The sequence below is a fragment of the Dinoponera quadriceps genome, unplaced genomic scaffold (assembly GCF_001313825.1).
Source record: "Dinoponera quadriceps isolate SergipeBrazil2010 unplaced genomic scaffold, ASM131382v1 scaffold1782, whole genome shotgun sequence".
Classification (NCBI taxonomy): Eukaryota; Metazoa; Arthropoda; class Insecta; order Hymenoptera; family Formicidae; genus Dinoponera; species Dinoponera quadriceps.
In genome coordinates, this window is record NW_014555947.1 from 1,793,245 (window position 1) to 1,819,307 (window position 26,063).

Below are 26,063 nucleotides of genomic sequence, written 5' to 3' on the forward strand. Positions count from 1 at the left end.
CGTTTATTTAATGAATGTACAGAGCTGGGCACACACGTACACACACACGCACATACATACAAAAATACATACATACACACACACACACACACACACACAGAATTTTGCCCCGCAGCAAAAGCAGCAGCAGCAATAACAGCAACGTTAGTGAACGGCAATTGCGTGTGTACGCACGATGGTGACGTCGATCGTCAAAGAAGAAAAGGTGGCGGCGGCGGAGAAAAAAGAAGAAATAGAAAAACGGCGGAATGAATAATCAAACCGCGCGATAGTTGGTCCAGTGATGTCACGTAATATCTATACGAATAAACGATGAATAAAGTCGACACTTTATTTGGATAAAATTATTTACATATTTTCTTTGCCACGCCCAGCTGTATACACAACCCGCCCTGCTCTCTTTTTGATCGTCGCGCCGCGATCTCTCGCGCGCCTCGCCGGAAATGCTGTACAAAATGCGCGGGCACGGCACAACGACGAGCTCTTTCTCGTAGATCGAAGTTTTTTTTCGTTTTATTACAAGTACATATATATTTTTTTATATGTGTATATATAATATATATAATATATAGTTAACATCGCGTTCATCTCAAAATTATACAATAAACTTTGTGCTGTACAAACAAGATGTGTTAGCGTTGTATGCAGAGATTTTACGAAAGTATCGAAACAGCGACGTTTAATAACCGATCTTCCCAGACACAATGGCGTTATACGAAAATATCCTTTTCTTTTTTTTTCTTTAAACTTTTCTTTTTTACCTCGTATATATAAAATACTATAATAAAATATTATCACTCGTCTCTCTGGTTTTTTTTCTCCCCCGTTGTGAGGTATTTCGATTTGTTCCTCGCGAGTTCACGACGGTCTGCGCACGCCTTTCCCGATGAAGTTGGGAGCGTGTCAAACGGTTATGATTGCGAGCTTGTGCAATAATCGCTTATGACAGTGATCGGAGTGACGGCATACGAGACGTCCGTCACGACTGCAACGGAGGATTCGCGAAAAATGCAAGTATTTTTATTATATTTCTATCTATCTATCTGATAAGAGTATAATAAAAAGCGCTATTCACATTGTGTAGAGTCATTCGATTTTTACCGTAACCGATTAACTGCGCAAGTGGGTGGTGGATCATGTGATGGCCGCTGCCAACTTCATCGGGAGGAAATATGTACAAACGAGCGTCGTGCTGAAATGATCTCAAGAATTATACGTTGAACCGCGCCAATGTTTTTCTTCCTTTTCGAAAATCTATCGAGAATAGACATGAGTCCAACGGTATCGTATCAAAATAATCATATATGTATATATATATATACATGTATGTGTATGTATAAATAAGGGATTACTACTCTCGTACGAAAGACCAAGAAAACATGGTGTCAGGCTAACAACAATTATTCTAACATTCACTGCCAGGTCGTGCGTCGAGCTCTATGTATTAGATTCCGACGTGAAGGGTCGGGAGGGGAAAGTACTTGTCTCTGTGGCAAACACGTCTGCACTTTGATCACGACTGACGACGACACGAGGAAAAACTCGCGAGAGAGACGAGGCATGCGCGCTTTGCCTCGCTCTCTTTGGAAAAAAACAAGAAGAAAGAATATGAAAGAAAATGTAAAAGTAAGAGAATATGAGAGAAAATGTAAAAGTAAGAGAATATGAAAGAAAAAGAAAAACATTTATCATCTTACAAAGCGTAAGTATTCTATCACATGTTATAGGCGAATAACACTGACGGTAGAATGACGTTAAAATTATTGTTGCGCGTTTAAAGCTTTCCGCGCGATGCGGCGTCCCTCGTTGGTGCACCACCACTTACACCCTGTAGCCTCTACGATGCTCGTTCTTTATGGAATTCGCCAGGCAGAGCGCGAAGATAATGCCGACCAGCTGAAAAGCAGTGGAGAATTTTTTTTATGCGGATATCGCGCGAGTTACGAGCCGCTAACGAGAATCGTCGTTATTGTCACTTTTCCTTCTTCAGAATGTCTACTTAAATACGAAAAAAAAAATTTCCCGAGAATTTCCTGATTTTTTCCAGGCATGAACAGGTTCCCTGCGAATTCCAAGTTCTCCAAGTTTTTCCAGGTAATAAGACACCCTATTCTTCTTCTCTTTATCATGATCACATTTTGGAACTTTTGTTTCTAGAGATGGAATTATTCCTCTTCGACTTTACCTTGTTCTCCCTTTAAGAGTTCTTACCTCAACCGCGGCGACACCCAGAGCGATACCACCCAACACCGCTCCCAAGTACTGGAAGGAGTCCTGTAGCTTAGATGCGCAACCTGGCCTGGTTTGAGCGTTTATAACAGGGCAGACGGAATTTTCCGCACCACCGCAGCAAGACCACGGTATAGGGCTCCTTACTAGGCGTCCGTAATCGCTGGCGCCGTCCACACCGCAACATTCCAACTGTAAAAGAGCTTTCCGTCAGGAGATCCAGATTTATTTGCGAAACTATTAATGTACCCATGTCGGACTTGTCCAAGTTCATTATAGTTGATCACGTTCGGCCGTTGAAGATTTGATCGACATTGTGCACGCGCGCGCGTGTGTGTGTGTGTATGTGTGTAACGCATGTCGCAGCCCGCACACATGGCAATGCGCTCTCTTAAGTCGAATCAGTGAAAATGTCACTGATTGAACCAGTAAAACATTGGCTAATACAAAAGCTGTATCCCGAATCTATGTCGTCAATTCTAGTTAATTTTGTGCCGTTGATCACAAATATAACAAATAAAATCAAAACGTAGCTCTAATTTCGATTATGTAATAAATAACAATCGAAGGGGAATTGGATACTTGTGGAAACAGCCGTTATTAACAGACTTTTTCAATGAAATTTTATTGATTTGCGATGCTATATTTATAACTGGTCACCAGTGACTACCGACTGTTTCTCAGTGATAATATACTGATTGTACTTTAGAGAGAGCGTGTATAATAAAAAATGAAATCCTCCCTCAAGAGGCGAACTTACGAGAGTCTGAACTTCGTTTACTACATTTCGGCTCTCCTCGCTGTCATCGTACTTCTTGAAGATTTCGTCCGCGTACACATCCCTAATGCTTTTCTTGATATCGTCGTTCTTCAGCACAACGAATGCGTAGATCGCAACTGCTACTTGTATGATCAGGATCGTCAGCAGCAGAGATGCAAACTGTCGCAGAAAAGACAGCGGTGAGTCGCCTCGGTCATTCCCCGACAGATGAAACACCAGATGCGACGGCAAGAAGCAACTCTCGAGCGCGAAAATTCCGTGAGAATCCCGCGCGTTTATAAATACAATGAGAACCTATGAAGTGTCCATCTTTGTGTTCTAATTTTACAGAGAGACCACTTCAAGTTTCAATCGCGCAGAGACTCGTCAATTTACAAACACGAGCGATTCCAATTTACCCTCGCGCTTCGTGTCTTAATTAATCGACGTCGCTCGGCGCGTTCGTGCGCGAATTAAGACCCGAGGATTAAGATCCGACTTCGCCGAGAGTTGCGTAATAAAACGAAGTTTGCCGGCGGACTTACCGTCACGGTCATGCAGTGGCTCTCGCGAATCGCTCCACAGCATCCGAAGAAGGCGATGACGAAAATTATACTGCCGATAACGATCAATGTGATCGACGGGAACGTCACATTCTCCTTAATAGCGTCGGCGAAGTGCGTCAATTTCATGTGCGCCAGGACACCCAGGACCAGTATCGCCAGACCACATAGCTGCAATGAAACATCCTCGTATTTGCATACCGTCATCATGCATCATCGGACGTCTCCGATATTCTATTTCTCTTCTTCTATTACTTAAGGAGGTTGTAAGGGAAAGCTTTGGAATATTTTACAGATATACTCAGTCAATCAGAAGTTTCACGGACACATCTTTTTATTTCGACGTATTCCGCAGGAATTTTTCCCGACATACGTTTTCTCGTTTCTGACGTCATTAATCACCAATGACCGCGACGAAGAAACAGGAGCTTTAACGAAGTGTTCAACGAAGCTACTTTTCCACGTTAGGCGTGAACGATCGTTTTCAATGACGAAGCGAGAATTCTGCGAATGATGAGTGATGGCGGCGGAAAAGCGGGAAAGTTCTCACGACAAAGTTGTACAACACACATACACACAAAGTACGATAGCTACATAAATGACACAAATAATACAACAGATTAGTTACAATCGATTATAATTTTAAAAGCTCAGAAAAACAGTTTTTCCAAATATTCCGCAGATTTTTCTGGTTTATCTTCTATGTGGAAAAAAAGTAAATATAACAGATTTTAACAAAACACGTGCATTTTTCTAAGCGAGTTTTTTTTACCCTTGAGATGGAAGTCGAAGAAATCCGTGGAAAATTGGGGAAAAACCGTTTCTTTGCCAGATTTTGAAACTATATAATCGATATAACAGGTATACAGAGCATAACAAGTAATCAGGCATTTATTATACAAATTAGTTGGCAAAGAAGCGACGAAAACGTGCGTTAGAGGCGTGTTACAGTTGATCATAGTGAGTTGATTTCACAGATTGCGCTACAATCAGCCTGCGAGATGCGTTTATACGCGATATTTTATAAGCGTTGAGTAAAATTCGCCGCTTGTAGTTGCACATAGTTTTAAATAACGGAATATGCAGGATTGATAACAGTAAGGTCGCATGTGCGACTTCCGTTCGCAAGTATTATCGCGGTTTTTTATCCACGCTAATTGCCCGTCGGTCGCAGGTCGTGCCGCTGTCGTAGTGCCAAACGTGCGTTCACAACATTGTTGCCTAACAGTTCGCGAGCAGAAAATAGACGAGACGTTCTCCTAGGATAGCGCGTTCGGACGCACGATTCCCAGATATCTGGAAATATCGTCCTTGAAGCGCCCTACGCGCTATTTTTACACGTATTGCTGCGCCACGTGGTCGCTGGTCGATCCTGAGATCATCACAGGTGGAAGTGCACTTAACCGGCACGTAAATACGAGACGGAGCGAGAACGAGCGAATACTCTAAGTGTGTTTGCGATCGATCACCTTTAATAATTTCCACTTCTAGTTTTCTGAACGCCCGGAGTGTCGCAACGTGCGGTAAAAGATGCAGGGGAAAGAGCAGCTAAAGCTCGACGATGGCAAGGAATAATGGATAATAGCATAATGTACAGAAAAAGTATTTGCATGCGTGTACTCAGTCTGGGACGATCTTATGCGGCATGGAAGATATATGATGTTCGGAAGCTCACTCAAAAGCTTGAGTCATAATAGAAGGGGAATAAGAGCCTACTGAGTGAGATTCCATTCAAATTACAGCCAATTTCAGCCTATATCTTTTTCTAGATTAGAACCTAAAAATAATAGTAGTACATATGCATGTAAATAATGCATATTATTATCACTGGTATTATAGTAACACTTGCTGGAAAAACGGTTCTTCTGAATAATAATTCTTTCACTTGTGTGATTATACTTACAAATGCTAAACATTTTTTTCTCGATGTGTACACACACGGACTTTATATAGTGCGATAAACAAAATTAATTTTTCACGTTGATCTAAATTAATTGATCTAAATTAGTTTGAACAAAGTAAAAACAGCTATATACAGGCTGATACTGCGCTTTTCGTCGCTCTTAACATAACGTCTTCAGTACTTTTAAACTCTGTAACCATTAACGTCCAATAAAAAAAACATTATTATTATTATACTCATTTATTTGTTCAGAAACTTCTATATCCCGAACCGAAACCTCTTCAGTGGACTAATAATAATACTACGTTAAAACTAGTTACATCTATCAATAGTCGGGAAAGAATATAGGCTATCATTGGCCCTCTCTTATTATTTGATTGGATCTCAACCGAGTTGTTCATACAGTTATTTTCGAGTCATAAGCCCGTTCCTCGAACACCTGGTATCGATCTTCGAAGCGTCGAATGCGTCATCTGTTTACGTTCTTAATTATCGGAAATTTTTTTCCTTTTCTTTTAATGTGTGCTGCCGATGATAGCCGAGTATACATCGCGTGGTTGGGAAACACTGCTGCGATCATTATTGCCGCGGGGTATCGAAATGATGTGCGTCAAGCCAATGTAGGCAAGAATGCGTGTACGTATAGGATACGTGAATGTGTGCGTATGTGCGTGCGTTTGTTTGTCCGCGGAGATGACATCATCGCATCCACAATCTCGTCCTCGGGACCCACTTCCTCGGAGATTACGTGTGCTCGGCGACCGTCGCTTTCACGAGAACGATTTCCGTAGCGACGAGTCCACGAAATTCAATGCAATACACGCCGTGCTCGAGGAGATCGTGGACGCGAAATTTTCGAAGGATATCAAGCCACCTTGATCTACTTTTTGTCTCCGATTAACGACAATTGTATGTTCGGTCGGTGTCATATATGCGATACCATTCCCTAGATCGCAAATTAGATAAGTTTTAGATAAGTTACATAAGTTCGCAACCGTTCCAATTAGAATTATTATAAGCTTGTCATTGTAATTGGAGTTATTTATGCAATTTCCAACTTAATATAATTATGTAATTATGTAAACATGTAATTACGTAATTTCAACTAATTTTATATAAGGTTGAAAACTTGAAATAAGGTGTAATTTTCCGTCTAGAAAATATCTCATTGCGTTTTTATCGTTAAATGCGCACCATGGGTGCTACTGCGACTTGAAGCAGAATGGAGAGAAATTTTGGTGCGGTTATCACACGGCGATCGATAAGATACGAATATTGATCGAGGAGCGAGGACAGCATGTTGGCCAAGGCGAAATATTGAATAATCTCTGCTCATGTCTAACGAAAGATCGAAAACGCATGATTTACTTCGTTATATAATTCGTTGTGCGAAAGTATGGGCGATCGGCGTTGATTGCGTTTGCGAGATAATAGTGATAACAATGACAAAAATACGGGTGATTTGTAATACCGAGAATTTGTAATACAGAAGCGAAATGTTGGAATCTTTATCTCCACCCTTCTTCTCCCCTTAGCTCTCGTGATAAATCTCCATATTAAATAAAAATATCCCGAACATAACGCGCAGATAACAGAGGAGCGATAATGTATCGAACGTGGACTTGTGATATCTTGTTATATTATTGGTGGAACAAATAAAACCGGAAGCAACAATATCAGAATATGGAGATGTGCAAAATCGAGATATACGATTTGGAATTTAAAGTACACTTCGCGTCATCTTCCCTCCGCGTACCGCATCCAGCGATTACACGCGTCGACTGATCTGAGCGGTAATTTTTTCGATATATAGTTTCATTTCTATTTTGTCATTTCTCGTTTCCTCGGGAAGTACATGAAACCGAGAACGAAATATTATGGGCGTTCCAAGTTACACCAAGCTTAATAAATATCCCGACATTGCGACACTATGTGTGTAATCACACTCCGCACGTGTCGTGATAATTGCGGAAAATGATACATCAGGGAATCCCTGACGACATCATCGGCTTAATAGCGTCGGAAAGTCTGATAGAGGAAATTGCAGCTAGTGCTTAATAGTCTTGATGTATCCTACATAGAGAATAAAATTTCATCACACCATCTTGTTTGAATGAAAATATTGTTTCATTAAAGTAAATTATGTGGTTTGATAGAAGAAACTATCATATAAAGGAAGTAATATTTCATGATCAATATAAAAAAATTTATTTTATTATATATCAAATATTGTTCCATTGAAATAAAAATTTTTTTTATATTTTTCTAATGTGGGTACTTTTTTCAAATAATATATTGCTTGTGACAATCACTGTAATGTTTGAATGAAAATATAAAAGAAATATGTTATTTGACGTAAAGAGATATTTAATGTTTGAAAAACCAAACAATTTTATCGTTAAATCAAACATTCATTTGTTTCTTCCATTCTAAAAGGTATTTATTTCAATTAAAGAAATTGTATTAAATCCAAAGGAATCTTTTTCTCTGTGTAATACATAATGCAGCAAATCCGAATGTGTTGCGAAATATACGGGAATAAGTGCAGGAAAACCACACGAGTGTCTAACCGGAAACTACATAGCTCAATTCCGTGAGATAAATAATGAAAGGAAAACCGTAATCGTCATCGTAATCTCAATCGTCCGGCCGTTCTCAAAATCCGGTTTTCAACCATTATCAACCGATAAATAATTTATCCTTCTACTGGCATTAAAAATAACGATTATGCTGAGCCAAAAATATCTTTACACGTGACAATGGAAATAATTCTTGAAGCTACAATAGCCAGCGTTGAACATTGAAGAAAAGAAAAGAAAAATTGCACGATTGAATACCGACTCTATTTCCGTACATCTACTTCCGATGGTTTCTTGATCAGAGGGCTAACGATTCGTGTAGTATTAAGACTCCTCCTGCTCCTTACTTGGTTTAATTAAAAGAAAAATTTACAGGTTTTTAGGAAGAAAATACGGATTTTTTAGTGCCATTAGTTAATCTTGTCAGTATTTAATACATATTATAGAAAGATTAGATCCTCCTCCCACAATACATGTTAATATTAATATCTAATGGCACTAAAAATGTGCTTTGCTTCTAAAGGCCTGTAAAATTCTTCCGTGTAGTTTCACAATACCGAGTAGTAGTTCGCGACTCGATAAATGCGACTGATCAATCCGCGCATTTAATAGCGTAACGCGATAAAAAAAATTTTGTAACGTAATCCGGAGGATAGAATTTAAGATACAAATAAAACTAGGCGCTGACAAATCTCGATATATCACCGGTAACATTTTTTTTTTTGGAATAATGTAATCTCAATCGTTTTCGCGACAAACAATCAGGCTGAGATAATATTTCATTTGTAATTAATTTACCAATCGGGAGCGATAAACGCTTCGCGCGATAACATTGCGGCAAATCGATGTGATATCTACTACACGAACTGCAACATTGTACGTGAATACTTCCCTTTCGAATATTGGGATTCCAACTACGCGCAACGTTCATTCGTTCATTTAGCCCGGATTACTATCGATCGTTAATTCGTTAATTTACATGTTATTTAATTTTCACGTCGCACCTCCTCGCTCGAAGAAAAATCGCGCACGCAAAAGGAGTAAAACGAAATCGTGCTTAGTGCATCATGTGCTTTCCAGCACACCCGATACGTAATCATGTTGCACAAAGTTGTGCAACCAGCCGTAAAAAAAAATGAAGATAAGTGATAGCGGAAACGACGACTTCTCTGAGTCGCGGCTTTTGACAAATAAATACACGTACACATAGCACTGCAATTGCATGCGCGAGAGGAAAAGGATACGAGAATTCCGAGAAAAGATGAAACATTGACCAGTCAATAACGACCCGTTGGGTGTGTCTTTTTTTTTTTATGGATGTTATTCGTGTCAAGAACGACATGTAGCTTTTACAAGAGAACGTACAATTTTCATCGTTGAATACGTCCAGATAAAAACGAAAGAGGAAATTCAGCTCGCGTGAAGTAATCTAACATGTCTCCAGAACATATCGAACAATACGTCTCTCTTTAACATTTTGATACACAGTAAAAAATCTTATATTCAATTCAACATATTTCGCAGAGTCCATACACATTTTTGTGTTAATTTCACACAAGGTGAACACGTTAAAATATAACACAAATATTATGTAAAAAATTGTTGTGGTTTATGGCACGCACAGTTGGAAGTTAAATCGTAAGGCAAAGGGTTAATAATTACTTTTAATAACGCGATGGGAACGTAATTACGCACGCGTCAGTCTCGGGGTGCATTTTGTGTCGTTCCGCGCCGCGAAAGTTATTTTTTCCATACGGAGAAAAGTGACAGCAAATTTTATGCTGCCGTAGCAAATAGATATCAGTATATATATATATATATATATATATATATGTCGTATTTTAAATACTGCATACCAATCCATTTGACAGACGACAGCATAAAGTTTACTGTCACTTTTTGTACTTGACACATAATTAGAATGCGAGAAAAAGGCGAGGTCAGCGGAACAGTCTCAATCGTCGCGTTTACTTCTGTGCAGTCGGAAAGGATCTACACCGCTGCTCACATGTATGAACGAGATGATAAATATTCATTCAGTCGTCCCATTAATGTTAACGACAGCAGGTGCTCGCATAATTTGTAGATAAAACCATTTGTCGAGTGTCAACCGACAAATTTTGGAAAATAATAAATCGCGCGTTAAGCATTTTACGACGATCACTGTATCCGACACCGGCGACATCGGCCATTCGTTTCACACTCGCGAATGACTACGATTAAAACGAGACTGAACAAATCGCACGTTCTCGAAAATTAATTCGCGAGATGGACGTCGAGGGAGGACATTGAAGGAGCGCGCTCTGCTCGAGGATATTTGCAGAACGGTGACCGTCCTTCTCGTTACGCAGTCTGACCTTTGCGAGAGCGACGTGGAGACGCAAGGTTGCTGTAAACAGATCGTCATACGAATGAGAAGCGTAGCCGTTTGGAAAATGAGGAAACAAGCACGCACTGTGGACCTCCGCAGAATATCTCCGCGAAAGATCGACGAAACTCTCTTGGTTGCCAATGACAAGACGGAAATATTTTCGGTAATATTTCACTGGCGAGATAAAAACTTCAATTGAAATTGAGAAGGAGCGATTCGAAATCGCGGTGAAACTTCCATGTGATGAATTTGGCGAACGTTGCGAATTCAGTTCGATGAAATCTCCTATCTTTCCATCGCAACGGAGTGTTTAGCAAATGTTATTAATTGCGAACTTAAGGGGATGCCGAAGTCGATGACGAACTTGATAAATATCGATAACGTAGAGGCGATCCTCAAAATGTTAATGTTATATTACGTAAACACTGACATGATTACGTTATTCTTTTTATATTTCTTGTTTATATAGATCTTACGTAAATGCGAGTGCAATATAAATGTAAACTCGATGAATGTGCGTTACTTTGTTTTATCATATGTGATAGAAAATTTAACCAGGATATATAAAAATGTATTTGCAAACATTTCGTACTTTTTTAGACCTCTAAATTTGGTTGAAAAGTTATAAAAATGTTCTTGGAAATTTTCATGATTGGAGTATCGACAAATTTGCACGGAAAAAGAACTTTGTAACAGAATGGAGACTAAATGAACTAGCCGACACGAAATAAATCTCTTTTATCGCGTCTAAGAACATTTGTGTGAACGTTTAGTTGCATTAAGATGATATAGCCGTTAACGAACTTGATAAGCATCAATGACATAAAGGTAATTCTCGAAATGTTATGTTACATAAACACTGACACGATCATGTTACTTTGTTTATATTCATTACACAGGGTATATAAAAAAAAGTCGGGATCCTGGAATAACCCGAAAAATATAAGTTATAAAAAATATTATATTAAGATAAAAGCTGTAGGATTTAAAAACATTTATTTATTGACCTTATCAGTTCACTTCTTATCAGATTTCGGTTTTGAAATTATTAATCAAAATTAGAAACCTATAGAAATCTTCCTGTTTCTATAACTGAATTTTCGTCTGCTTTCCAAGCGACAGGAAACTCAATTAAACCAACGGAATTGCTTTTCCGTGCGGTATGTACAAGCTGAAAAACTTCTGTGTATCAAGTAAATATTTACACTAATAGCTAGATATGAAATAGAATTTTGAAATTTTCCATCACGCGTTTTCGTATTGAGCAATGTTGCAATTTATTTTCGCGCGTATTTCATTGCGCAAAAGCATTTGTAATTCTGTACACCTAATATGACGTCATCTTTGCAGAATGAAATTTTCAAGTAGAGCATCTTGACGAGATAAATTATCCTCGACATGTCCGCCCATCATTAATCCGTGGAAAATTTCACACGATCGATACGCATTCCCTCCTTTACGTCACGATAGTAGGAATATTTCACGAGATGCAGATAAGATGTGTTTTTCCTCGATGTGTATCTTCCCCGTCGAAGTTCAGCACGACATTGAAACGCTGCACGTCGAGAGGAAGAGCAACAAAATCGCCCACTGCGCACCTACTAATTTTAGCCACCCCGTATAGGTGGTCCGGTTTACATCTGAAATGACGATCGCCTGCCCATCTAGCAGCCGATAAATAATGAGTGCATAAATAATGCAAACCACACGAGTACTAAGAATGATTTTAATCTAAACGACTATTTAAAGAGTGCCAAATCCCCCCCAAATTTTCCCGTACAGATGTTTCGAATCCAACTTCAACTTAATGAAGTTTATGACGCGCAGATTATGAATATGAAAGTCCCAAGGAGGACAAACTAACCGTTTCGTCCACCAAAGAGAAAATGGTCTATTTAAAATTGTACTTTCATTAGACGCCGCATATTTCGACAAGTCAAGAAAAGTAAAACAAATAATTATCACATATCATATATAACAATTCGACGGTCGCTCATTGTTAACAATACTATTGTACTACATTGTTAACAATACTATCAATACACATTGTTGGACGTATTCAACAATGGCCTTAATTTGCTTATATAAAGGCACTTGTTTGAGTCACTGCTCAATGAGTCATTTTCTCTGGAATGGTAGCTCCCTTCACCTTGGAATTTTCATATTCGTAATCTACGCGTCATAAACTTTATTATAAGTCAGTTGGATTCAAAATTTTCATCTAGGAAAATATGGACGGAATGCTTATGAGCACTTGGCCGTTTTCATTGCTGTCGCTCAAATATGACTCGCTCTATCTCCACTGTTAGAAAATTTTCATGACCTAGTTGTGTGTAATCTTACTTTTCTAAGAACGTTATTACTTTTTTTAAAAACCCTTTTTAATAGTGCTGCTAACACGGATGGAAAATATTAACTTTTTGTTGTTAAACGACAAGTTACAGAACAGAAAATTGATGTCGGCGATTCTTATTATTGTTCATCGATTAGTTGAATTAGTTGAATTCAATTCTGATGAAAGTCACGCAAGTCGCATATTTAAGAGTATTACAGTATACCTAAAGTATGACGTTATAAATGATCGGGGAAGCTCCTAGGACTTCGGGCGACACATAGACGCGTCTATCTTTCTCTGTGATCGCTGCTGCCTTGACGTACGCAGATGGAACGCACCGTGTTAAAATTATAATTAGGCGTAACAAAGTTAAACGCGCAGCGATGAGCTCATCGCGGTCACGCGCACCGAATAATATATCTGATTGGGATTTCGCGATAACACGTTTAGCATTGTTACGACGTCGTGCTGAATTCTTCAGTACGGCAAGGGTGTTCGATTTTTTCTCTGTAAACCGAGAAAAGAGAGAAAACACGGTGATACCGCGGATAATGAAAAGCAGATTTCCAACGGCGACGCGACACGCAATTAGGCTTATCTTATTCCTTCGGAACGTCACATTTTCCTTTTTTTTTTACTCCTCCTCTTACCGAGGACGTATCTTTTACGATAATGCATTCGGCGGTTCCAGACCATGCCGCTTGTCCTGTCGACGTAACGACTTTGGGACGAAGCAGGAACTATTCGGGATGGCGGTGTCTCTTACGCAACCATCTCCTCCTTTGTCCTCGGACGAGAGGACGAATTCCGCAACCGCACGAAGCGGAATTCAACGCACGACGAACATGATGACGAAGGGAAGCGAACGAGGGACCTTAGGTCGCGAACAAACAGCCATTGTGACCGGCCGCGGGAAGAAGACCGACCAGAAAGGGAGACCGTAAAGAAGAAGAACAAGAAGTAGGGGAAGAAATAATCACCTGCGACCCTCGTAAACGTTTTCTCCTCGGTGTTTCGAACAACTTCTCCGATTACGTCATTTATTGATATTAAAGCTGCTGTACCGGTTAGGGAAATAATCTCTATTTCTAACGACGATGGTGGTAATATAAAATAAATAAAATAAATCGAAAATCTATAAAAAGTCTGAAATATGTGATAATAATAGAAAAGTAATTTTCGCAAGCAAAATATTGTGAATTTCTCAGACAGCTGGGCGGATTTAAGAAAAATCGCTAATGATACTCCGATGAGGCATCACGTACACGATGATCCGAGGTTATCGTGCGCTCTTTGTTCTCCACGGGCACGAGCAAAAATACAAATGTTTTCAACAGCGTGCTCTTCTCCCTCGAACACCATCAAGAAATCTCATCGTGCGCTTGTCGACATCGCGGTACTTCGGGCTCGATCGTTTATTTATACGTTTTCTCAGGAAGAATACGGGGGTGAATGGTGAGCGCGCGAACCACCCTGCAAGCGAGCACTTGCGACATATGCAACTGTTGCGATAACGGTGTGAGTACAGTGATTACGTGATTTTATCCACCGATAAGAAAAACAAATCGGAGGAGTGTTGATAACCATTCTTACAGAGCATTAACTGTTCGTTTACAGCGAAGAAACCGAAGTTATATAAATCGTCTCGTCGCGGCTACTTCGACGTGGAATCATTCGATGTGGAAAATATGGGCGTCATCTACTTTCCAATCTGTAGAAAAGGTGGTAAGCTGCTGGGCGATCTTGGTTCGCCGTAATTGCCTTCTCGTAATTGCTTTCTCTGGCAACGTTACAGTCGCGGCAAAAATATCAGTTATGAATATCGATGATGAATCGATACCCGCGATCGAAAGCTGACGCGCGGCGGAGTGAGGGATGCGTGACGTACTTTAATTTATGACGTTTACACGGTTCTACAATTCTGTAACCTTGGCTACTTCTTATCGACAAGATATGAGTCAGTCGACAACGGCTGCGGCCAACGTTTATATGTACAAAAAAAAAAATGACTCATAATCACGGTCACGCCCGTCACCGCAACGGGGAAAACCAAATTCCTTTGTTAGCCACGAAAGGACACATTAATGGGGCACACAAGCGGACGCTTAATTGACAGGCGGGAGTTTAGGTACACGGAAGCTTGGATTTAAAGTGACATCGAGGCTAACTTTAACCAATTCGGATTTATAGTTCTAAAGTTTCGAAAGAGAAAACCTGTTTTTTTTCCATATTTTCCGTCGATTTCTTCGGTTTCTGTCCCAAGGATACAAAAATTCATTTAGAAAAATTTAGGTGTATGTTCCATTAAAACCTGCCACATTAACTTTTTTCTGGAAAGAAGGTAAGAAATCAAAAAAATTGGCGGAAAAAATGGGGAGAAGTGAGTTTTTCCCCGTAACTTTGAAACTAATCGGATTAAACTAATCGAACAATAATAAGAATCGCTAACGCCAATTTCCAGTTATGTAACTTGTCGTTTGGCAATAATCAAAGAGTTCATAACTTCTACCTGCGTTAGCAAGAGAGAATAAATAATACGTGTGTATATGTGAGATGAGAACAATTTAAAATCGTCAATTAGATTAATCAGAACCTGGCAAAAGTCACTCTAAAAACCACCGCACGTGAAAAAGATTCAGTAGTTAACCGTCAAACTGTTGTAAGCAAACTGACCAGACACAGTCGATTATTCTCAAATCATAAGGACAGTCAATTGGTTAGTCAATTCGCTTATGATTACAATTAATACTTTTTCATACGCATTGCCTTTAAATTCGGATCTCCAACAGGTATTTCACGTTTTTAACCTTTCGCTATTAGCAATAAAATATAATTTAATTTCTGACAAAAGGCGTTTCATGCACTGCCAGAAGTCGCAATAACGCTGAAATTTTAGAAATTGCGACGTAATGCTGGCAAGCTTTTGTTGGTGGTATTTAAAAAAAGCTTTTTGCTCAAAATTACGTTACAATTTAATGCTCAGAGCAACAGGCTAAAGACTCAGAGTCATAGCACACAGAAAAATGTAAATAGTAAGACATAAGAAGTAAACAAATTAATCAATCACAGTCGATTGTTCTTCGACCGTAAGAAGAATAAATTACCGCGACTGGTCAATTTTCTTACTGCGTACGTTTTTGTGTGTACCATAGTCCTTACTACCATACATCTATTGTGGACTTGAACTGCTTTTTTCCATTTTTCTGAGGAAAAAAACTCGAAAAAAAAAACGTTTTTTTCACGTTTCATGCGGAAAAAACCGAAAAGAACCGGATTTTTTCGAGCCTTTAAAACTATAACCCGGATTAAGGGAACATGTAAAAGCATGGAAAACTCGCGAGCGACAAAGATGGCGTCATCCGAGAGAATCAAAAGTTTATTACCAAGCATCGGATCGCAATTCCAACGCGACAGCTCTCGCCCACCGAACGAGTACCATTCCACCGAGAACAATCGGCCGCGTGATCTCATCCGCAACGCGAGATCGCGTAGGAAGCACGGGAAAAATCTACAACGCCACTACATTCGCGAAAATTGCAACGATCACGCGACCACAATCACCAACATCGCATATTGCGTGCGGGGACCCCAGGATACGCGTAATCTTCGCGGAACCGGCTCAAGGACGAAGCGGGCGCACTCTCGAGATTGAGAAACCGCGTCTAGGCGTAGTTCGCGGAACGCGGGCCGGCAAACAGATTCCGTGAAACGCCGTAAACAACGGCCATATTTCCGGCGCGAGTTTAACGGCTGGACCGTTGATGACGCCATTTGTCGATCCCCTCGCCATTTTCGTGCTAGAAAGTCGGCCGATTATTGCGTCTTACGTTCTGAGACCCTTACGACCGTGAGCCAAGCGTTTGTCCCGCTCCAGAGAAGAAAAAAAGAAAAAAAGAGAGAGAGAGAGAGAGAGAATTCGTGTCTCGACTTTGGACGAACCCGGAATCGGACAGCGTTGCTCGGGTAAAGCGAGGGCGCGGCCAAGCCGGGGACCGTTTCTCCGACCTTGGACTTGTGAACTTGTACTCTACAGCTTCCAGCTCGTAATAAAAAGCGACATAAATGAGAAGACGTGCGTCGAACGTGAGACACAAAGGCGGCCGGTCATCGGAAGGACACTCACGCAATTGCGCGCGAAATGCGTATCTCGCTCGGAGCGAGAGAAAGAGAGACTCACCGCAAAAATAAAGTTAAATATGAAGAGCAGGTACTTGATCACTCCCATTCCGCAACTCATCTTGCTGGTTGGTCGAGTAATACAACGGGGACGAGAACTCTCTACTCCGGCGGGAGGACGAAGAGGAACGAACGAACTGCTCGGTGGGACGGAATCGTCGCGACACGACACTACACGCAACGACACGTTCCAAGGCACGAATTTAACTGATTCAATTCATAGCGGCGCTCGCACGGCGCCACTACAGCCGACGATGGCCGAGCCCGGCCGAGGACGGCCGAGTGGCGGCCGAGCGCGATTCGCAATAGAGTGACGCACTTTAGATAGCGGCTTTCAGCGAACCGTGGCATGCTTGTGTTGTGTTTATACGTGATATCGCGATCCGAAGTGATCTTCGGTTTCTTCGAGTTATTATTACACCTTCGCACCAGACGATCTTCGCGAGCGCGTGGCGTCTTCGCGTGACAATTTGTTATATCGTCGTTTGACGTGTCGGAACGAGGGTTAATCATAACCTTAACGTTGGCGAGTCCGACGGATTTCTCTTGAAATGACGAAATGTGTTTTCTTGATTTAGTACGGACGAGGATTTACAGATGTGCGGGGAAATTCAATATTGAATCGCGAGATGCTATCGGTGATGATTCGACAGTCCGAAATTTTACGACGCGACATCGGGCCCTCTACTCGGAACTTTCCCAATCAATCTTTCGCTCGATTATTTTAAGCGATACAATAATATTAGCGATCTAATCTGGTTAATCTTATCTGCCGCTGCGATATACCTATCTAAATTAGACATTATTGAGAGCATGACTAGCGAGTTGTCTCCTGAATTAAATTTAGTCATGCTTGTCGTGTTTTGGAGGAAAAAGGATGGAATTTCAAGAGGAATGATTAACCTACAATGCTTCTGTAGACCTCTCGGAGACGGAAAGATTTAATTGGGCGGATATGACGTGACAGGAATTCAGAGTCGGTCAAATGATGTGTAACATGACGTCACCTTAGCGGAAGTATTCTCGGACCCGAATGGTTTTTGGTAAGATGTATATTTTAGACAAAATATATCAGAAATTATTTGAATACAGCTCCTGAGGAAATCTGTTTCTCAATTGTTAGAAATTTAAAAAATTACCTCTGCGAACAATAGGTGTGTATTTTGCAAAAGCTACATTTTTCCCACTATATCTAAATGTTTACTTTTTTTCATCTTATAATGTATCATATAACGCAAAATTACTCAATATTGCCACACAAAGCCAAGATTATTTCAATATACTTTTATAAAAAAAAAGATTGTCCATCGAAGTCAAACACACATATATCTGTACTTCAAAAGGTACAAAATAATTTTTCAGTCTCGATATCATACGCACGCGATTCACACTAATCCTTTTTCACAACTATGAAAGATTTGCATTTCACTTAATACTGGGTACAGCGAGGAAAATCGGTGGTGAATGTCTACAAATGTAAGCAAAAAAATTAATTAAAACAAAAAGAAAAGCTGCGACCAACAATTACGCTATTTTCTTCACTAAAAATAGATTAATACCTTGTAATTGCGTTTGTCTAATCTAAAGTCGTTCAAGTGTTTTCAGATAATGCAAGATACGAGAATGACGCATGTATGCTGGATACTCTATGCCAGTTTACTTTATGTCATTGCTGTGAAACATTGCACTGTGCACTTTATTGCCTATATATTAATTATTTGTTAACTGCACTAGCAGAAAATCTTAAGTACAAATTAAAGCCTGCTTTGAACGATCTAATTCGCGATAGAATTTAGAACAGAACTCTATAATATCTTATCTTCATATAAATCGAATTTTGTCGTGAATTAAATCATTTTAAACGGGCTCCCTCACGGGAAGTCTCATGAATGTCAACGGGGGGGATTTTATCTCCAGAAATAGCTTCGTTACGATTGTAAGTTGTTGCCCAGAGTAGCAAAGCAACCTCTGAGTGAAAAAGGCAACTTTTTCATAATACGCATTATGCTATAAAAATAAATATAAAACTGTATTAAAGGGATCAACAACGACATTCGATTCTCGAATGTCTTCTACGAGGTACTAACGATACGGCAGTACGAACAAGATGCGAACGCTTTCAGCTCTTCTCGGAATATTATCGTTCTTATCTTCGTGCGGAGTGTCCGGGACGTATCTGTCGAAAGGCACTTTAAGAACAGATTCTTCGACGAGTCTGCGGCTTAGTTTCGCCGAAGGAAGATTTAATCATAACGAAAAATAAAAGGCACTTCTTAAAAAAAAAAAAAGAATTGTTCTCTGAATCAACCTTATCTTATCGAAAATCTCAATCGAGATTCGTTCGTCAAACACTAAACTCCGCGCCTAATACCGCGAGTTTTTGAGGATTAGCTCCTGAGGAAAGATCGGCTCGAAATTCACCGAGAAATCCGTCGCTAAGACACTTTTCGACACGCCCGGATCGCACTGTATCATGGAAGCGACGTCGACATCGTCCATGTATCGGTACACCGTCGATATTGTCACCACGCGAAATGTATTTCGCATATCACAGTGGCGCAACGTCCTGAAGTGACACACACTCCCGTCGTTCACGCTTCGCGGCATTGGCTAGGAGTTTTCGACGTTGTTCGGATATTTCGATCGGTTCTCCAGAAGACTGCCTTTTGTATCTAACTCGCTCGCGCGCCTGTCGATCTGCGATTGCACCCTCTTCTCCATCTTCTTCTTGTAGATCTTGGCGTAGCAGCATATGCACAGTATGAAGGCGACCTGAGATCGACCGGCACGCGCGTGCTGATTAGTCACTTTACGAACGAAGAGCCGCTCCTGGAAGGCGGGGTTACTCACCTGCAGCAGCACTGAGCACAATGCCAACAGGAAAACGTGCAGGAGAATCGACCTGGTTCGATTTATCACTACGTGCTGACATCCACGCTTGTAAATGTTAGTGCAGGCACCTTCGGTGCTGTTATCGTTCTCCGAGTTGGTTGTGTTGCAGCAAGACCAAGGAATCGAGTTCTGGCCACGGTAGTCAGCAGGTCCGTCTATCCCGCAGCAGTGCAGCTGAAACATTTCATATTTTCCAATCGGACTCTCGACTCTTGATCTTCGGTAATTTACAGCTTTATCTCGTTTCAGCTATATCGAGTTTTGTTCATCTGTTTATTTTATCGAAATTTGCATTTATTTACTCTCTAAATTTCTCGGAATGAAATCTCACTCGAATTCGAGTAAAACGAATTCTTCTTTTCCTTTTTTCTTATTACAGCTTTTGGTTTTATATTGTACGCCATATTTATTATATATTATACGCTAGAAGACTATGAAGACTAATAACATATATACATTTTTCAAATTGTTACAGCAAAGATTTACATTCGCTGTTCATTCTTTATTTATTTAGATCAGTGTGTAACGTGCGAGTCTATGCCAATGCAATGTTTACCTTTGACTGCATGTGGTCCCATGTAGACTTCTGATCAGTGGTTGCAAGAGCGAAGCTCTCTTCAAGTCGCGCGGGGTGCAAGACATCTACTTGCTCGTGTCGTACCAAAGCCCAAATCCCGACGCCGAGTTCGGTCAACGTAACGATCGCCAGTGCTACCGCGAACTGAACGTGGAAAAAGAATTTCGTTTATATATCGCCGGAAAATGAGCTACATTCTCAACGGGAATTTCAGAGAAAAAGAGAAAATCAGTTTACAGTTACAACTTGGCTCCTCATGGAAAAATTCAAGAATTGAAAGGCGCACCATCCCAGGGCGCAGGTGATGATTCCCATCACCAGTAAAGTGATGGACGGGCCGCATACTTTGTCAGGCGTTAGAGGCGCATACTCCTTCAGCTGATAAATGAAGTAACCTGAGAATATACTCACGATCGCCCCGGAAATCTGTAACGATAAAAGAGGAATGTAAAATAAAAGAACCAATGACTGAACAGGTACCCAACTCTGGACATTCTTATTGTTTTGTTCTTCATTGAAGTATCTTCAGTGGCGCATCAAGAGGACCACACTCATAAATTTAATATTTATCAAGAAAAATCAAGATAGCTGTGATGAGAAAACAGGAAGCTCAAATATAAATATTTAGAATAAATCCCAGATAGCAGGATAACATCTAAAGACATCTTAATGACGTATGATTGATGTCAGAAGCGTCATTAAGACGTTATTAATACGTCATTTGACGTCACCTTGCTATCTGGGATATACATACATTTTATGTTGAAAGATGTTAAGTTTAAATATTCGTATTTAAAGGCCGAAACAATAAAAATGTTCAAAGTTAGGTACGTGTTCAGGCATTAGAAATGTTTACAAGAATTGTGTGACTTTAAATCGGAGATTCAATTTTAGAAGTATTATAATTTTGATTAACGATTAACGATTTTTAATGTTCATGCTATAGACGATGTAATCTCACGCTGAGAAATTCTGTTTCCAGAACGATGCGTTTCAAACTTTCGTTAGTCATATTGCAATCTTATTTCTGGAAATAAATTCCGAAGTAAAAATCGAGTTTTTTTTCCGAGTTCTTCCTGTGCCTTTATTTTCTCAGAAATCATGTCTTATCAAGTCCACATCGGCGAGTATGAACTATTATCAATAAAACGAACTATCAGTGAGTAATGGTAGATTATCTGAGAACGTGAGATGTTTTTCTAACATCTCGACTAAGACTATGCGTTGAAAGTTTCGTAACTAACGCTGGTTAAATATCACGGCGCGATGTTTCATCTTGAAACAAATGTTTACTTTGGAACGTTATTTTATTAAACTTATTAAGTATTTATTAAGTATTATAAATTTTATTAAGTTTTATTTAAAAAATGACTTTCTGGTTAAAATATTATAGAAATGAACAATAGATGAAAGCAAATATTATTTGTTACATTCAAGTTACATACAAAGTTACATTCAAGCATATGATGCAAATTAAAACTTGGAAAAGAGAAGTGTTTCAAGCGAAATGTTTCACTGTTATTATCGTGAAATCTAAATGCACACATGATATCACATACTTCCACAATCGCGGTAAACTCTTAATTAGGTCGCTCCGCAATTGCTACAATGTCTCCTTCGGTTCTCGTCACCTTCCATTAGCCGGTGCGTATCGCAAAAACAATCGTAACGTGCATCGTGTAATTCCGCACGTTTCTTTACGTAAGCGATTAAAAAATTAGATACATCAAACGGCTGACGCATTGTTTCGCGACGAGCCAAGGCTCGAAACGGTTAGAAAGCATGAATTGTCTCCAGAAAATCGTTCGTCGAATGATGTCATAGATAAGTTTCCGATGCGTCGATGTTTCGACGATAATTACTCGATATTAGTTTTCGATTACTGGGCATTAGGCCTGTTCATTTTAGCTGAATTATGCCCGTTTCTACATCAACGTAATCTAAATCTAATTGTGGATTAACTTGATCAATCATATCGGCCAATTAGTTGAACTTATCAATGCGATTTATCAATTACGTTGAGTTAATCGTCGATTAGATTATATATATAGTTTTCTATATAATAGTTATATAATAGTCTCTATAATTATATATATAGCTTTCTATATATATAGTTTTCCATATAAAAAAATTTATTTTATTATATATTAAATATTGTGCGTATGTTCCACTGAAACAAAGTTCTTTAATATTTTTCTAACATAATACGTCACTTTTTCACATGATTTATCGTTTGTTACAATAATTATAATGTTTGAATGAAAATACAAAAGAGATACGTTATTTGACAGTAAAAACGTTTAACGAAACAATCCTGTTTCTTGAATCAAACATTCATTTGTTTGCTTCATTTCAAACGACAAGTTTGTTTCAATTACAGAAATCTCATTAATCCAAAGAAATTCTCCTTTTCTGTGCATATTCGTTGTTCATTCGTTATTCGTTTGCTCAATATACACCAACCTTAAAACGAACAAACCCGTTCCTTCGGCACCACAGTAATTTACCCCAACGCGACAATCGACAATGCCGCGCTAGAAAACACAAACGCGCCGACATCATTTCACGCGCAACAAGAGCCGCATTGTCGAACTCTCGAATGCAAGCGAGTAATCAATTATGAGCGACCGCAGCAGCTGCAGCCGCAGCTGCGCGATCACCGTAGATCCCTTCGACTCGGTTGCGCTTTCCCCGGCTGAAATGAAACGCGTGCGCAATCATATAAGCGTTTGAAGAGATCGACAACGCGACATACATAGACGCGACGCGGATAGATTCGCCGAAGGTCGTGCGAATAGCTGAGCCGAAAAATAATTTAGTTTTATTTTCGTTTTAGCCGAAGTAGATTGCACTGTTTTCCCTTTAGAGTGAAACAAATATATAATTTAGCATTTAAGAACAAAGAAACAAAAGTATATATATTATATAAATAAAAAAAACGAAGATAGGTTAGAACAAAAGGAAAAGATTTGAAAAGGGACAAAGCTCCAGTGCAGCAGTAGGTTAAAACGAACAGGTATAAAGAGCCGCTCAAAAGGGTAGCGTTCTCGGACCGAGAGGCCGGAAGAGCGAAGGAAAGAGAAAGGGAAAAAAGAGGAGAATCGAGGTGAACAAAGAGTTGCAGAAAGCGCAAGCGAGACGGACAGGCCTATTAATAGCCCGCTGGATCTCTCGCGATCGAATGCCGCGGTGCAACGACACCTGCGGCGCGTGAGCCATTTTCGAACTGTCTCACCCCGGTTGCCGTTGCGTCTCCCTCGAGACTTGCACGCGTCACCCCGGCGCACCTCTGTGTAATCACGCGCTGACGACGCGAGAGCGTCAGAGCGTCAACTTACTCCGAGAACAATCGCGCCGAACACCAGGAAGTATCGGCAGCAGACGAACGCCCGTCCCATCGCGCGCTTTGTTGATGTAACACACGATGACTATCTGGATCTCTCACACGCGAGAACGCTCACTCGCAGCGCGACGTTGTGAATGCGATCGGACACGCCGTCGCCACGGTGATCGGCAGGGCCGTGCGAGCTCGACTGGCGACGGTGGCCGAAGCACAATTCGCGCCCCGACTCTCCAGCCCTGACATCTTCAGCGCGCCGTCCCAACTCTGACAGAGAATACCTGTGACACACCGCGGCCTTTGACACCTGAGATGACTCGCGCCCTCGTGTTCTAAGTTAAGATTCCTAGCCTCGGGTGCATCGACCCCTGCTTCGATTCGATCCTAACCACGAGTTCGTCCTCTCAATGTTCGCACTCTGCTTCGTGGATGTGTGCGTCGAGAGACGCTGGAGGATTCGAGGGATCATTGTCACGATGATGATTACGTTAATTGTTCGCTGTGATGGAAGGCGCTTTTGTGTAATCTGTTGGTCTTCGCGGCATTGCGAATATTCGCGGGAATCGCGTCGATATTTTAATTACAATGGCGATATTGAAATGTCGAGGGAGAATCGATAGCTCGCGGGATATCGATATCACCTTTGTTATCTTGTCTTGTTATCTGCATATGTGTGTGCGTCCGTTTGTGTGCGTCTTTGTCTTATCTTAGCCTATTTGACTATATAGCACGTTAGTAAGACAGAGAACGAGATACTGCTTAGACGTGGCCTTTGTCGTACAGCCTCTCTAAAGCTCGTATCGGGCTACAAATTAGAATTGGGATTAAATTAAAATTAGGCCAATCAGAGCAAGATTCACTAAACTTGGGTTTAGTGAGATTTGCTCCGATTGGTTAAATTTCAATCCAATCTCAATCCTAATCCGTAATCTGATACGGGCATGACAGGCCACGGCCACCATTACGCTCATTCCACCAGTATGTCTCATATGTATACATATGAGAATATATGAATACTAATATATTGTGGGTGAGAGAGAAGTCCTGTCTCGGAACTACGGTGTGGAAATATGTATTTTTCTTTCTGAGTGCATTGTGAACATAATACGCATGCGTCGGATTGACGTCTCCGCCAATAGAAAAATAAAAATAAAATATATGTTAGCATATGTATACATATATATATATATATATCTCATCATCATCTGATCACTGCATTTGCGCACTACGGTCAAACACATATCGAACATCGTCTGTCCTTCGGTCCTATGACTGCTTTTTCTTATAGACAGCATAGGACAATATAGTATTATTACATATATGTATTACATATATGTTTTATACACACGGCTGCTGTGGATTAGAACTAGTTAAAGCTACGATGGTAGAAGAGATCATTAATTCCGGCAATAAACCGAAAGTAAGAATGCGTTTAAGGTTGTTGTTATGTATAAATTGCGTGGTAAGAGGATTTTGTTTACTGGCATAAACTACTTCGCTTTTATTGCAGAATAAAACTACCCGACCTCGTCCGGTTTACCTATGGAATGTGTTGGACGTGCAGAAATGGCTCAGACGACACTGCAGTGACTATTATCAGCTATATCACGAGAAATTTTTGCATGTAAGAGTTTTCCCCTTGTTATGAAACTTGTCCATCTTCAAGACAACTTGACGAAATTCTCTGCTTGATTATGTTCTCTGAGAAGCAAGAACATTATGTGTTTAATGCCGTACTGGTAAAAAATTAATCTTGTGGCGATCTTTCATTAAGTAAAGGCAGAGAAAGGAGGATCAATATGAAGTAAAGATATTTCATTGTTTCAAGCACGATATCACAGGAAGGGTATTGTTAAGAATAAACGAAAACATCCTGTTACGGCTGGGTGTCGATAATGAACAACACAGGATGGACATATGGAGGGAGATTATGAAACTGCATCTCAAGACAGATATGCTAGAGATTAGGGAATTAGAGCGACGTAACAATATGAACTTTGACTAGAATATATAAAACCCTGTTATATTTTTAGTTATATTTTAGTTTTATAAGTTTTTTCAGTATATATACATATGTGTGTGTTACTCTAGTATTATATAATTTGATACATAAACATATATTCAGGATACTTAATATATACTTTAATATCACATATTCAACGTATAATTTATTACAATAAGAGGTTATTTAACTTCAGTTATACTTATTTACTTCTATTCAGTAGTATTGTTGAACTACACGCCTGTCCGACTTTATCGACAGTACCAGAAAATTTATTCGGCGAAATAATTCGGCGATCAGATTTCTTCTAATGAGGTCTAATTACTTATAATAATT

General features: G+C 40.0%; 3 protein-coding genes across 6 annotated transcripts; 1 reads left to right on the plus strand and 2 right to left on the minus strand.

Moving 5' to 3' along the window:
- Window positions 1–308: 308 nt before the first annotated feature.
- LOC106746056 (CD63 antigen-like) lies at window positions 309–17,113 on the minus strand. Its single transcript, XM_014622212.1, has 5 exons — window positions 16,918–17,113; window positions 3,535–3,723; window positions 2,990–3,169; window positions 2,212–2,421; window positions 309–1,896 (listed from the first exon to the last, which is right to left on the minus strand). Exons 1-5 carry the CDS (start codon window positions 16,975–16,977, stop codon window positions 1,822–1,824), a joined length of 714 nt encoding a protein of 237 aa, XP_014477698.1. The 5' UTR covers window positions 16,978–17,113; the 3' UTR covers window positions 309–1,821.
- Window positions 17,114–17,955: 842 nt separating this feature from the next.
- On the minus strand, window positions 17,956–23,971 carry LOC106746054 (tetraspanin-3-like). Of its 3 annotated transcripts, XM_014622210.1 has the most exons (5): window positions 23,724–23,971; window positions 20,623–20,811; window positions 20,365–20,529; window positions 19,767–19,982; window positions 17,956–19,688 (listed from the first exon to the last, which is right to left on the minus strand). In XM_014622210.1, the coding sequence occupies exons 1-5, from the start codon at window positions 23,781–23,783 to the stop codon at window positions 19,527–19,529; spliced, it is 792 nt and encodes a 263-aa protein (XP_014477696.1). In that variant the 5' UTR covers window positions 23,784–23,971; the 3' UTR covers window positions 17,956–19,526. The 3 variants fall into 3 exon arrangements, with proteins under 3 accessions (XP_014477696.1, XP_014477695.1, XP_014477697.1); XM_014622209.1 differs by having other exon boundaries at window positions 17,956–19,982; window positions 23,724–23,970; XM_014622211.1 differs by lacking the exon at window positions 23,724–23,971 and adding an exon at window positions 21,945–22,412 and having other exon boundaries at window positions 17,956–19,982.
- Window positions 23,972–24,738: 767 nt separating this feature from the next.
- Window positions 24,739–25,805, plus strand: LOC106746111 (protein aveugle). 2 transcript variants are annotated; one of them, XM_014622332.1, is made up of 3 exons: window positions 24,739–25,145; window positions 25,236–25,349; window positions 25,536–25,805. In XM_014622332.1, exons 1-3 carry the CDS (start codon window positions 25,059–25,061, stop codon window positions 25,728–25,730), a joined length of 396 nt encoding a protein of 131 aa, XP_014477818.1. In that variant the 5' UTR covers window positions 24,739–25,058; the 3' UTR covers window positions 25,731–25,805. The 2 variants fall into 2 exon arrangements, with proteins under 2 accessions (XP_014477818.1, XP_014477819.1); XM_014622333.1 differs by having other exon boundaries at window positions 24,742–25,145; window positions 25,554–25,805.
- The last annotated feature ends 258 nt before the right edge of the window (window positions 25,806–26,063 follow it).

Excerpts from the sequence above, each read along its gene's own strand:
- LOC106746056 (XM_014622212.1), bottom strand. The coding sequence starts at position 16,977 with ATGAGTTGCGGAATGGGAGTGATCAAGTACCTGCTCTTCATATTTAAC. Across the intron at positions 3,724-16,917 it reads TATTTAACTTTATTTTTGCG|CTATGTGGTCTGGCGATACT; the intron begins GTGAGTCTCTCT and ends GTTTCATTGCAG. Across the intron at positions 3,170-3,534 it reads GCCACTGCATGACCGTGACG|TTTGCATCTCTGCTGCTGAC; the intron begins GTAAGTCCGCCG and ends TTTCTGCGACAG.
- LOC106746111 (XM_014622332.1), top strand. The coding sequence starts at position 25,059 with ATGTTTTATACACACGGCTGCTGTGGATTAGAACTAGTTAAAGCTACG. Across the intron at positions 25,146-25,235 it reads ATTCCGGCAATAAACCGAAA|AATAAAACTACCCGACCTCG; the intron begins GTAAGAATGCGT and ends CTTTTATTGCAG. Across the intron at positions 25,350-25,535 it reads ATCACGAGAAATTTTTGCAT|ATATTTCATTGTTTCAAGCA; the intron begins GTAAGAGTTTTC and ends TATGAAGTAAAG.
- LOC106746054 (XM_014622209.1), bottom strand. The coding sequence starts at position 23,783 with ATGGGACGGGCGTTCGTCTGCTGCCGATACTTCCTGGTGTTCGGCGCG. Across the intron at positions 20,812-23,723 it reads TCGGCGCGATTGTTCTCGGA|ATTTCCGGGGCGATCGTGAG; the intron begins GTAAGTTGACGC and ends TTATCGTTACAG. Across the intron at positions 20,530-20,622 it reads TGAGGAGCCAAGTTGTAACT|TTCGCGGTAGCACTGGCGAT; the intron begins GTAAACTGATTT and ends TTCCACGTTCAG.